Raw genomic sequence first — 14136 nt, 5'->3', positions numbered from 1 at the left:
TTTTAAATTTCTTAAAACCTTTTTGTGTGTGATATTGGTGACAATTTGCTATTAAGACTTTGTGGTAGAATCAGTTGAAAGCACCTTTTTTAAAGGCTGTTAAGGAATGCATTGCAGGAATAATGTTGCTCTATATTTATGGGGTGCTTAAGTCAAAGGAATAATTAAGTAATTAAATGCCATCACATGGGCCTCTTATTAGAACTAAAGATGATGGAGATAGTAGTATGATACAATGAGTGTCTGATCCTGCTGCCTCTGGTATGCACTGCAGAAGAATAGAGATTTCACTTAGACTAGTAGCAGACATTCAAATCCTTTGAACTATAATAAGAAATGCACACTTACTTTAAATAACAAGTGACTGAGCATATAAATGTCTAGATCAAGCCATCAGGAAAAAAAAATGTAAAGGGGTTTTCTGTTTGTTTTGTTGTTTCTGTCTGAAATCTCTATTTTCTTTTGGCATCTTTGCTTTGAAATGTTCCCTGCCGAGAGGGACAGACTGGATTCACAGTAGGCATCTGTGCCTTTCAAGTTGCTCTTTGCTCTGCAGAGGGCGGCATGCTGGAAGATGCAGTGTGTTTGTCCAGTGCTTTCCTCATCTTCTGAGGAACTTGACTAGCTAAGACAAGACAGGAAACTTATTATTTGGTCAGGTGGCTGGATCTTAATTGAGTGTACTGGAATAATAGACGTAAGTTTAATGCATTAATATTTATTTATAGTTCATATTTACAAAACAGTTTAGCGTCAGTGCTCTTCACCCTTGACCTGGAAATCTTAGAATAATCTTGAAAGAGGATGAAAAAGACTAATTCCGCATTAAATTTGAACTCCTAGCATCATCTGAAAACTCAAGAAGTCAAGTTTATCCAAATGTTTGTTCCAAAATGCTCTGATGAATGCATACTAAGGCGTTCTCGTTAGATGTTTGTTTTTTAGTGGTGCTATATTTGGCATAATCATGTGTTACCCTGCAGTGATACAATCAATGAAAGAGAACATATATTTTCAAAACATAGGGCTAAATTCTCTTCTGAGGTAAATTAATGCAATTTTATTAAAGGCAAGCCGATCATTTGGCTTAGAACCCCTACATTTAAACAGGACAAACTCCAAAATGTCATTATGATTATTGTCTTTTGGACCTGCTTTTTTTTAGAAAATTTAAAAAAAATCAGAAGTAAATCTTCAGAGAATTTTTCATTTGTTTCCTCTGTAATGAACTAAATCAAGAGTGGATTTTATCAGTCTGAATCAGGAAAATTTGACCTGTATAATTTATAGCAGGGTTGCATAGTGCTCATATATATTAAGTGGAATAGTATGGCTACTACACTACAATGCACCCGATATAAAGCCCACTGAAGTTCATCTGACTCTTTTTTTCATTGATTCTAATGGGTTTTGAATGAGGCCCAGTGTTTTTAGACTATGCCCATCACTGTGGTATCTGATCTCCAAAACTACATGTAAATATTTTAAGTGTCAGTAACTCAATATCTGCTGTGAGACAAACTCCCCAATCAATGTGAATGTTACCAGAGCAAATGCTTTCTTTGTGGATTTTTAAGGACTATTTAACTAGCTTTTCCCTCTGAAGATTTTAACACCTGATATTCAGCTTCACCCACAATAGATTTTTCACACACATAAGCAGGGCCTTAGAGGTTAAATTGTCTGTGCTGTGGTTGCCTGATTTATTGGAGAACAGAACTTGAATGAAGCTGTGCAACTGAAAGAGCCTGAGTTTCATTAGAAGCGTCCAGGGGAATTCTGTACTCTTGCATGTTTTCTGTTGACCATGGTTGCTATATTAGCAAGTGTGCCCCTGTAACCTTCTTCACTTAAGGTGGAATGGGGTCATAATCTGTTTACCATTGGTGGCATTTCCCTTTGTTTAGTATGATGCAGCCATCCTCCATTTGGAACATTCCATCAGGTTTGGGAGCAAGAAGGATTACTTAGAAAATAATCTGTTTAATAACTTGTGCAGGTTGATTCCCCCCTAGTAGTTAACTGAAGTAAAGATTAAAAATATATCCATTAATCACATTCAGGTAGGTTTATAAACGTTTTGCTCTGTAAGCCAGAAAACACAGTGTGGTTTGTTTAATAGCAAATAAATGGTGGTGATTGAAAATGTGTTTAAAAATCATAGTTTAATAGCTAGTACAATAAGCAAGCAAGCAAACAAACGTAACTTCACAATGGGCTAGTTTGTCCATAGCCCTTTAGTGGGTGCACACAGGTGGAAGTGGGGATCCAATGAGCCATTCCCCACTCTTTGTATCCCTGGAACAATTGTCCAGGACAGTCACAGACTGCACATGAGGGGGAATGCTCCTTTCGAGTGCTCCCTGAGCTGCTTGCCCAGATAGAGTGGAAGGGGTGGGAAGGGAAAGCCAGAAGGACCAGGATCCATTTCTTACTGGCGTAAGGTGCTTTTTGGGCACCCTGGTGAAAGCAGACTGCTTAATCCAAAAGAATGGGGTAGAATGCACATTTTCTCTGTGTACTAGGAAACCCTGGGAGGGATTGTGCCTCTCCTTGAGGGGTGTAGCTAAATACCACCAAATGGGCCACAGTGTACCTATAACACAAGTACTGGTACTGATTGCAGCTGTGATTTTCATTCTGTTCTATTAAGACTTTCAATGTATTTTGACTTTTGCTGAATTAACTTACCCAGGGGGTCATCATGCCTTTAGATACGCACTTCTGAGGCCAGATGCTTAGCTGGAGCTGTGCTGATTATACCAGCTGAGGTTCTGGTCCAGTTCTCATTGATTTCTGTGTGTTTGAGTGGAGAATTGGGTCCTAGCTGTCATATTTCTTTCGTCTTCACAGTCAAAATACTTTGCTGCCAGCTGCTGGTCCAATTGTAGTGTATGTTTGCATTGCAGCGTATGCCACAAAATCAAGTTAATAGCACACGATGAAGAATAATATATATTTATCATGATGGAGTTGAGCACAATGCCTTGCTTTTGCTGAAGTAATTTGCTGTGGAAGTGTACACTCTACATATAACTGAAATGGAAAAGAAAGCAGGCCAGATGCACATGCAAATGTATATCTTAGTTTTTCTTCTTCTCCCTTAGCATGTGGCCGAGGATTCTACAAATCATCTTCCCAAGATCTACAGTGCTCTCGCTGTCCTACTCACAGTTTCTCTGACAAGGAAGGATCTTCCCGATGTGATTGTGATGATAGCTATTATAGAGCGCCTTCTGATCCACCATATGTTGCGTGCACAAGTGAGTCAGTCATGAATTTAATAGTGAAGGACGTTGCTTAACCAACTGGGTACAGCGATTTGTAGTTTGTTCTCACTAGTCCTTACTATTGGTCTTCAGTATGTTTGCAAAGTAATAAATGAAACTGATAAATTAAATTGAACTGCAATGGGAAAATGTACACTGAATATAGAATCAACATAAATATAATTTCATGTTTGCCCGATGTAACCTTGGGAAAGAGAAGTTACTGGGTAAATACATAACTAGACATAACAGAAAGAATGCAAGCATGGTTTTCCTATAGTCTTAAAATTGTCACAGGCTGTATGCCTAATATGATACTACACAAAAATGAATTGAATGCAAAATGAAAAGTAACCTGTGTGGATTTGGACTTTGATTGAAATGTAATGGGATATAGCTTAACATTCCATCTGCAAATAGACTAACCTACACAGGTTGGTGGTTCAAGTAATGAAAGTCTCCAAAATCCAAAGCTGTACCCAAATACTGTTGTAAATCATATCAGATCTGATTAAGGACTGTCTAAATGCATTCTGTGCTGTTTGTTTAAAAGGGAAAAAAAATCCCCATACTAAAAATGTTGTAAGAGTAAACTTCTGAGGTGTGTTAACTGATCCTTTTAATTGCACAGAAGAAAAACTGCTAAAGTCAGTTGCAGTAAATACAACAGACAATTGTTATCCTGATTCCTTAATGGGAAATAAATAAAGCTTCTTGCCAAGTGAGGTCAAGGAGGCTTTTATGTAGCTTGTAGTAAATATAATGAAATGTTTATGTGAAGAAAAATGCTTCATCTAGTTTGAGCTTCAGTAATTAAAACACTAGGTAAATGTTCCTCACTGATTTCATGTATTTACATTGTCCTTTTTGTGTGTTTTACAAAGGACCTCCATCTGCACCACAGAACCTCATCTTCAATATCAACCAGACTACTGTGAGTTTGGAATGGAGCCCTCCTGCCGACAATGGGGGAAGAAATGATGTAACCTACCGAATTTTGTGCAAGAGGTGCAGCTGGGAGCAGGGTGAATGTGTTCCCTGTGGGAGTAACATTGGATATATGCCCCAGCAAACTGGATTAGTAGAAAACTACGTTACTGTCTTGGACCTCCTGGCTCATGCTAATTACACTTTTGAAGTGGAAGCGGTAAATGGCGTATCTGACTTGAGCCGTTCCCAGAGGCTCTTTGCAGCTGTCAGTATTACCACTGGTCAAGCAGGTAAGTTTTTATGACTCACTGTGAGAGCAAGACAGACTGTGAACCTGCAAAGTGCGGATGCAGTTTTTCAGGTTTATGTTTGATGGATTCTATCTCATGAATCTTTTCGTTTTGCCACCTAATTAGCATATGTTTATACTATATCATGATAACCTGCTACCTTTTCTTGGCATGATAATTGTTTTTGGCAAATAGAGTTTCACAGAGTGTATTTATCTTCATCCTTTTATATAGGTTTTCTTGGGTCTGTACAAAAATTCTGTCTCCTGTTTACTACGACATTGGTGCTACAAGGAGCTGAAGAAAAAATACAGTGTGAAGGTTCTTCTGTACAGGCTCCCTTTCTGAGTATTTTAAACCTGTATTAGAATGTTGGGTGCCTGGAAGATGACTTGGGTATCTGACACTGTTTTCAGCATTCATGTCTTCTTCCCTCAGGATTACACTTCCAATTTATTTAACGTGTCCAGATATTTGATGATTAAATTCAGTGAGAATGTGACAATTATTCTTTGTTTCTTATATTTATCATAATCTGACAGGTGAAATGTCAGGGAAAATAAAATCAAACTAACATATCGCCCATAGTGGGAAAACATTTCAGTTTTCTGCATGTGGAGTGAAAAAAACTTGGAAATCTCATATCAGGATAGTGAAATGGTAAATTGCTTGTTGATAAAAAAGTGGTCTTATGACTCTACTGTATTTTGCTTTGTGGCATGATCTTGGGAGAGTGTAGTAACCCTGCTAGGAAACTAACCACCTGAGGTTTAAGCAGAAGTCTTAACCCATGCAGTAATTACATTTGCTGGGTTTCTGAAGGAATTCTAGGTGGCAAATAGGAAATGAATGCGTATAGACTGGTTTAAGAAATATTGTTAAGTAATGTTTTAAAGTATTTCTCGTAATTTATATGTCTTTTTAACACTTTTTATTGATCATCATAATCTGATTTTTTTTAATGCAGATATTTATTCTTTTCTGTGGAAGCATTCACTATACCAGTGCATTTAATCATAGTCTACCCACTTTGGTCTCCATAGTGAATTGAATTCAAAGGCTGTGTGTGGGGGGGGGGGTGGTCTGTGGCGATAAGTAAGAAAAACAGCCTTGAAAATGTAAAATGATTACTGTCTTTTCAATAAAAAGGTGCTATACTTTTTTCTATTGCTGAGATTGTCTGTGACATTTCTAGGTTCTGTGGATCACAGTCCTCAAATTTAGGCTTTGTCAGGTTCAAGTATCTCCACACTGATCTGCCAATATACCTAAGTTCTTGCCTATAGGAAATCTCTGTTTCCATGTTTCTTCAGCCTTTGGCCTTTCAGTTGGGATTACGAATGTAGACTAATTACTGTCCAAAAGTTACCCCACTTTGCTGCCTTTAAATCACTTGCTTATGTTTTTTTTTTAAGTTGCCACCAATTTAATTAAATGGCTGTCTCATTTCAAGCAAACAGATGGACGGTGTTCAGGACTGGATATACATCTATTCTGAGCTATCCTATGGTGAAGAGAATTAGAGTCCTCTGGTATTTAGCTGGCCAAATGGACTTCCATTATATGTACCTTGGTGATCCAGTCGCACACCAAATATATAAGAGGAAGTGTGGTCCAGAGGCTGAATTCATAGCTGAGATGGAAAAGATCTATTAGGTCATCTGTTCTATCTGTCTGCCAACATAGGATTGTTCCTAGTACATTTTCTAGTATTTTCATAGTCATGGATTTATAGATTTTAAGGCCAGAGAGGATCATTATGATGATCTAGTCTGATATCCTACGTAACACAGGCTACAGAATTACTCCAAGTGATTCCTGCATCGAGCCCATAACTTCTACGATAAATTCTGTAGCTCATCCAGAAAGACATCCGGTCTTAATTTTAAAGCATGTAAGTAGCAGAAAATCCACCATGTCTCTAGGTAAATTTTTTAAGAGCTCAGGAGTCAAGAGTCCTGGATTCTGTTTTTAGCATGCTTGCTCTCTATGGCTTGTTGTGTGATCTTGAGCAAGTCATTTAGGCCAACATTTTCAAGTGCCCACTAATTTTGAAAGCTCAAATTATGGCACAAAGAGCCTGATTTCAATGAAGTTTTGGATGCTAATCGCTTCTGAAAATCAGGAGCTAGATATCTCTGGTTGGGCAATCAAATAGTGACACATCATGGGTCTGGTTTTGAAAATTTCGTGTTCAACCTCTGCACTGCAGTTGCCCCATCTGTAAAATGGAAACAATACATGCCCATCTTTTAAAAATCACTTTGAGATCTTCTGATTAAAAGTGCTAAATAAATGTAAAGTATTTTTTCTGTTTCAACTACAGAAAACCTTTTAAAGACTAGATTCCTTCGTACATTTTTCAAGGACAGTTATATTCACAAAAAAGGAATATTCTCATTTACATTATTTTATAGCAAAATGTTTTGCTGCATAATGCTGATTTCTTTGGTTAAGTGAGGGGGGAATATGTTATATGGAACAGATTGATTATTATAATTGAAAATGGAGAGACTGGTTACACAAAGGAGAGTGTAATGCATCTGTGCTCCTGTTTTATTTTTACCATGGAGAGAAGACAAATGTTAGATTTATTTATAGCCAAGTAAACTAGAATTCATGCAGCTCTCATTTGTGACTGTGACTCTTCTATACTACTTGCAAAAAATATTCTTTTTGTATGCCTGTATTGGTTTTTGTTTGTGTAAATGTGTGTATGACTAAACCCTTTGAACTTTCTATTGTGTTGTCACGTTAGGTGGCTATATGTAATAACTGGGCATACCACATGCATGGAAACTTGCAGTAAGATTTGCCTTTTTTGTGACTGGATCCCTGGGGCTATCTTCCCAAAATTCAGATAATTGTGTAATGATAATGTGACATTATTTATACAAGAATGGGGTTACAGAATACTTTCTGCTCATTAATCGGCTTTTATTCTCCCACGTATAACAGGATCCTAATCGGACAAAGAGATCATGTCAGGGAGGGGGATGCCAAGTTGGCTAGATGTTTAAGATCAAATTATTTGTTTCTGTGAAATAAATATTAGTGGAGGAGGTATGTAAGTGAATAAATGGCAGCGTCACAGTGCTCGCAATGTGTATGTGTGACGCACAGCTGTTGGATCTTGTGTTTAAAAGCTGTGTGATGGATAACAGCAGATGCTATGTGATGTCGTTATAGGCTGTATCCACAGCCATGCAGCCTACTTTACAAAAACAAAAAAAGAACATAGTCAGAAGTGGAAATGCAACAATTATGTGAGCCCACAGGTATGAGCTAGCAATTTCCAAAGAACTTGAATCTAAATTGAGGTTTACTGGTATGAAATGTGCAAAATAAACTCTGATCCTGCAAGTTGATCTATGCAGACCCCAGCAGCCACCAGTCTTGTAGGATCTTGTAGATTATACTCCTGTATAAGCCCCAGACACAGTGGATGAGTGCATTGGCGAGGGAGGCAAAGGAGTGGTGCACTACCCACCTTGTGGGGCCTGTAAGAAAGTTGTTCATGGAGGATGAAATTCACCTGTGTTTTTCATAGGGGCCACACAAGGCTTATGCACCATTTAAGACTCCATTAAATCCTCAAAATGGGGCTTAAATGGTGCCTGGACCTCATGTCATCTGTCTGCACGCAGGCACATTTCAACTTGTTTCAGCACGGAACACAGGGAGACCAGAGGAGTTGAGAGAAGAAGCAACTATTGTAACTTTTTGAGTCATCCTACAAAAGAACCCTTATGGAGAACCACTGTAGGTCCTAAATGAATGGCCTATTAGTAATTACAGTAATATACAGTATAGTCGTCTATAAGATGGAAAATGTTACAAAATCAAAAGCGTTTATAATAGGTCAAATATATGACCTATTGGTAATTTGGTAACTATGTATTGGTAATTTGCGTATAGCCCTCAATTTCTTTTGCAAAATACATCAATAATTAATTTTTTTATGTGTTAATGTATGCCAGTTAACTAGAATTGATACTGATACAGAATATTGGACCAAAATTTAGTTGCCTGATTCCTGCAGACAATCCCACTGAAACCCATACAACCCTCTTTTCACTGTTGAAACGCTGTTTGGATCCAGGAGGAGACTTGCATTCAACAGCGTGGTGCCACTGAGGGCTTTGTGAGTGCACTTGGGAATGCATTTGTTCAGAAGTAAGTTTCAGTAGGGTTGGTGAGCTTCTTTGTCTTACACCATCCTCTTAGTCCCTTTATGACTTCCTGGACCACAGTTGGTCTTGCATTAGTGAGAAATTCACCTTTTTGCACACCTGGAATATCTTCTTTCTGACTGATCACAACTCCGATCAGTCAGATCCCCCTCCCCCACCCCCCGATTTCCTACTCTCCCCACCTAGCACCCACAAGACGACAAGGAGTTAGATTCCTTTTGTGCAAACTTGATATTTATCAGATGTGCAACTTAGGCTACTTTGGCACTTAGGCCCCAATATTTACATCACTGATAATTCTATCCCATTGTCATTTAAGGGAATTATATATTTAAGCAGTTATATTTTTTACCAATGTGTATCATTACCAGTGTGTTTTAAAATTGCCTTACTCTGCATTCTTTCTTACCCAGTAAACACTGATGGATCACTCTACATTTTAAGTGACAAGCAGAAGCAATAAATAAGATGTTGGAATTTTAGTGGCCTTCCCCCTCCTTGCACAGGCTCCTTGCCCATGTCAGGAATTACCTGCCGAGTGCTTGCTCTGTCTCAGCAAGTGAAAGTCACCCAGTAGTTTTGTTCCAAGCCGATTCCATGTGGCCAGCCCAAAGCATTTACAAATCCACGAGTTAAGCCCCCCTCCCCTAAAAAAGATTAACTTAAAACTCATGAAATTTTTAAAAATAACAAACTCAGGCTCTTTTTATTTGCCTTTCAATGTTTGTGCTTTCAGGATTGATGTTTTCAAGCTTTTCTCTGCAATCATTAGGGCTAGAACTCCCCCCCCCCCCCCCATTTTAAATGAAAGCTGAGTTTCTGATGTAATTATATGATTCTAAGAGCGGGGGCTTTAAGAAAAACAAAAAATATCATGACTCACAGTACAATCATGAGAGTTGGCTATTTGACATAAGATAACAAGAAATGAACAAACGGATAAAACAAACTGGTTCTAAAATATCCCTCTTGTAAGGTTGTGTGACATGAACTGTTTCTAGCATTCTTAGGTACTTCTGCAGTCTCTTTCATTATGGGTATCTGAGCCTCTGCATTGTCCTTCACTGCCTATTGCTGCTTCCCATCCTTTTCTCTCCTTGCTTCTCCTGACACTTCCCAGAATTGTTGCCCATACCTTTTCCCCTCCCTTTCCACCATCCATCCTGTCTCATCCCCTTCAACCTTTCTTCTGCTCACTTTGGAATGTCTGCTCCAGGTATAACTATCTCACCACTATCCACATCCTGTTTTTGTCCTCCTCCTCATTCTCACTGAAATCTGACTCTCTCCTTCTTCAAAATGAGCTGTCTCACAGAAGAGGCAGTAAGCAAGAAAAGGTGCACTAGAAGAGCTATTGGTCTCTTGCTCTCCCACTCCTGTCTGTTGCCTCCTTCTCTGTGACTCCCTTTCTGCCTTCCTCCCTAACAATGTTCGCTTGGTTATGTACTGCAAATGGCTTCATATATTCAGTCCTTAACACTTACATTCATCCCTCAATTTCCCATCCACACCTTCTGTGACTTCAGCTCTCACCCGGATATCCTGTCTGACACCTCAGCTTCCAACTTGTTGGACCTTACTTCTTCATGTATCTTTTCAGCCTGGATTAGTTCTCCCACAATTAAAATGGCCACTCCCTGGACTTTTTCTTCATGCAGCGCTGTTCCTTTTCTACATCTGTTCCCAGTTCCTTTTCTCTGACCACTCTCTGATCTCTCAGTATTGTGCAGTAATCCCCAACCCCTTAGCCTTCCATGCTTTAATCCATCAACATCCCTAAATTCTCTGCTGCCTTTTATCCACTCTTTCCCTCCCTCTGCTTTCCCTCCCTCTGTGGATTGCTTGGTCAGCTCTGTTCTTTCTCCCACTGTTGATTCCTTTGTCCCTCTCTCTTACCACAAACTCCTGCCCTAGCCCGCACTTCACATCCTCTTCCTCAGCTCTGCTTATATGCCTCTGAACACTTCTGGAGGAAATCCAGGAAGTATTCAGACTTTCTCCCCTATACATTTATTTTTTTCCCTATTTTAACACTGTTTCTCCTCTCTCATTGTGTTCAGAACTTTCAATCCCCACCACATCTAATGTCTTTCAACATCTTCCTCAAGTCTGTATTCTCCGTAGCACTGTAAGCCCAGATTTTGCTAACTACTAGAGGTGCTCAGATTTTTCCAAATGTTAAGTTTTTGGGCAAACTGTTTTGTCAAAAAAATTTCATCTAAAGAACAGCTAAATATTTTTTTCAAAAAAATGTCCAGCTACAGACCTGGTGGAAATTTTTCAATAATCAAAGTTTTTTGACTTGTTTCAAAATTTTTTTAAAAACCCACAAATTTTGTGGGTTTTTTTGTTTGTTTTTAACTGGATCAGCAACCCGATCTACTAACTATTTTAAGGAAAAAATTGACAAAACCCAGCATGTCCTTTCTCCACCCCTTCCCATTCCTCGTTTCCGAGCTATTAAGCTTTGGAATGGAACCAATTCATACATACCTTAGTGTGCAGCTGTGTTCCCAAATGCTTCGCATGTTTAAAGTTAAGATGTACATAAGTGTTTTCAGGATTGGGCCCATTATCACTAAAAATATGACTTTTTTTTTAATAAAGCCCCAGATTGTGTGCAGGGTAACATTAATAAAACAGTTCTGTTGAAGCTGTAGGGATCAGAAGGGTACACGTACTGATGATTATATTTTGGGCTACCATTGTGTTTGGTTTTTGTAATAAGAGTTAGAAAACCACTGCTACTTCTGTTTATTAAAATAATGTCCAAGGTGTATCCTAATGTCTTTTGTTTATTTTGCATTTTCTTCAACCTGCATACACCCCTCTAAGCCAAAGGATGGACAGGATAGTTCGTCAGGAACTTTGTACAGTCTGTGTCTTCACTTGTGTACAAGTAACACTGTAAAAAAAATTATTGGCTCATTTTAGTCATTTTTTCTCACACTTGCTATTATGCCTTTTCTGTACATTTTTAAAATTGTAAGAAATAGATCAGGTTATTTCCACTGAAATAAATACAATTGATCTAAATCACTTTGTCAGATTAATATTACATGTATTTTACAGGAGGTTGTAGCTAGTTTTATGCCTGAATGAAGCTTATGGATAAAGACAATAAAAAAATTCCTCTGTCTGAAACAAAGACCACCAGATCTGGGGAAGGAGTTTGTTCATTGACTGATTATGTCAGTCAGTGTAGCATTTTAGTGGAAGATCCACAAGATTAAAGAGATACTTAAAAATGCTAGCTAGGGCATTATTATAGAATCAACCCTAAATATTATACTAAGAATTTTAAACCATCTGAAGCATAGTAATCAATCCACTGAGATTTCAGTCGCAGTAAACTACAGTGGTCAAAATATGTGATTTCCAGGCTGTTTTGATAGGTTAGAAATCAAAAAAGCTTGAAAGGGCAAAGATTATGTTCTTGAAAACTTGCCGCAGAGCATGGGATTTAAATTTGTTTTAGGTAGATATTCCCAACTAAGAGGTAGAAAAGAAACACGGGGGCAGATGTTAGTCATGTCACTTAGGGTCTGATCCTGCACCACTGAAGGAAGTTCTGTAATTCGCTTCAGTGAGAGACAGGTCTGAGCCTTAATGCACTGGCTAGAAGGCACTGATACTATAATGTTGGGTAAGAGATAAGGAATAGAATAGAATAGAAAACTCACTTTATATCAAATCTTACTTCTTATTGCTGACTAGAGCTGTTTAAAGTTTTCTAAACTTCAGTATTTTTTGTCAAAATTAGATATTTTGATGAAATATTGGCTTTTTTTTGCATTTTTTTTGTTCAAAAATGTTTCCCATATTTTGACCAGCTGTACACCTGACAGTTTTCTAGAGTAGGGTGCCACAGTCATTTAAAGGAATACAGTAAGTATCTGTGGCACAGCATATATGAAATTTATATTAACATTAATATACTGGGCTACTCTAACCAATTTATGGGAAGTAGGAGATTGGCTTATAAATGTGCAGCTGAATTCTGTGTTGCCAGTTACACAATCAAAAAGCAATGTGAAATAGAGATAATCAGAGACCTGGCAGTGTGACTGTTAAATGTTCAGTCTTGTGCACTGAAGCTACTTTTCACTTACTTTGTGCCTTCATTCCTCCTCGCTCCCCAAATTTCTTAACTAATGTCATAAAATGATGTATAAGACACACAGAAGCAGCATGTGTCAAAGAACATTGGCTTGCTGATGGACTATGCAGTGCTAATACTGAGCAGTGATTTCATGCTGAAAAATGGCTTTGTCCTCAACCTTGACTTACGTGAATTTAACTGTTGGGCAGTCAGATTTCCCATGCCTCAAGCGTTTTTTGCTTTGTCTTTTTACTACATGTTATCTTCCGTTAGTGTGGGTAGAAGATGACTCTGTATGGAGAGATTATGAGATGGGTGAATTGGCTTGTGAAGGGAGTGTAAGTAGGATATCTGAAGATATGTTATGATGCGCTTATCTACACTTAGCAGGGGATCAAGGAGTGGCGATTGATGCATTGGCAGTTGATTTAGCAGGTCTAGTGAAGACCCACTAAATTGATCACAGATTGGGCTTCCGTTGACTCCTGTACTTCACATGAACGAGAAGCGCAAGGGTAGTCGATGGAAGAGCATCTTCCGTCGACATAATGTAGTGTGGATCCCAAGGTAAGTAGATCTAAATAAGTCGACTTCAGCTACGTTATTCACATAGCTGAAGTTGTGTAACTTAGATCCATCTCCCCTGTAGTGTAGACAAGGCCGATGACTCTCCATAAGGGAGGTAAGACTTGGCACATCTTCAGTGAATCCCCTTAGCTCCCTTTGAGAAATTTCCAAAGTGGGAACAAAAGTGGAACATGAAATCAAACTTCTTGGCTGAATAACACCAGCTCTGTTGTGGACAAAGAGAGCATTAATCATCACTCTGCCATGGAGTGTCACACACATATCAATAATTATTTACTGTTTTTATTAATCATACACAAGGACTCCATTGTGCCATGTGCTGTACAAACACAGAACAAAAAGATAGTCCCTGCCCCAAAGAGCTGACAATCTAAGTATAAGATGAGACAAATAGCTGGAGATGGGGAAGTACAAGGAAACAATCAGACAATATTGGTCAGCCTGATAGACAGTGGTCTCTCCAAGCCAGAAGCCTGTTGTCAAATTTTTTGTAGGTCTTGTGGAAAAAGGAGTGTTTTCAGGAGGGTTTTGAAGGAGGATAATGGATTAGTTTTGTGCATATTCTTCCCAAATATGAGCCTAGGAGAAAGCATGAAGGTGCTTGTTTGAAAAATTAACAAGTGAGTATTGGAGGCAGCTGGCATGTACCACTAAGTTCTGCTTGGATGATGCTGTAGACCCAATTTTAGCATAATTTTGGGTGGTTCCATCTAGTTAATCCATGATCTACCTACTGATTTAGGAAGTAGCTATGTTATTTTCAG

General features: G+C 38.5%; 1 protein-coding gene across 4 annotated transcripts in view; it reads left to right on the top strand.

Moving 5' to 3' along the window:
* EPHA7 (EPH receptor A7) overlaps positions 1-14136 on the top strand; it is a 175276-nt gene that overhangs the window by 63664 nt on the left and 97476 nt on the right. For 3 of the 4 annotated variants that reach the window (XM_037894491.2, XM_007052778.4, XM_043542664.1), the window contains exons 4-5: positions 3108-3263; positions 4154-4489. In XM_037894491.2, coding sequence (XP_037750419.1) covers positions 3108-3263; positions 4154-4489 — 492 coding nt within the window. Of the gene's footprint in view, positions 1-3107; positions 3264-4153; positions 4490-4723; positions 5656-14136 lie in introns of those variants that run through there. The other variant, XM_043542665.1, reaches the window with a different exon arrangement.

This window comes from Chelonia mydas, chromosome 3, assembly GCF_015237465.2.
Source record: "Chelonia mydas isolate rCheMyd1 chromosome 3, rCheMyd1.pri.v2, whole genome shotgun sequence".
In the NCBI taxonomy this organism is placed as follows: Eukaryota; Metazoa; Chordata; order Testudines; family Cheloniidae; genus Chelonia; species Chelonia mydas.
Note: the sequence above shows the minus strand (reverse complement) of the source record. Positions and strands in the feature narration are given on the sequence as shown.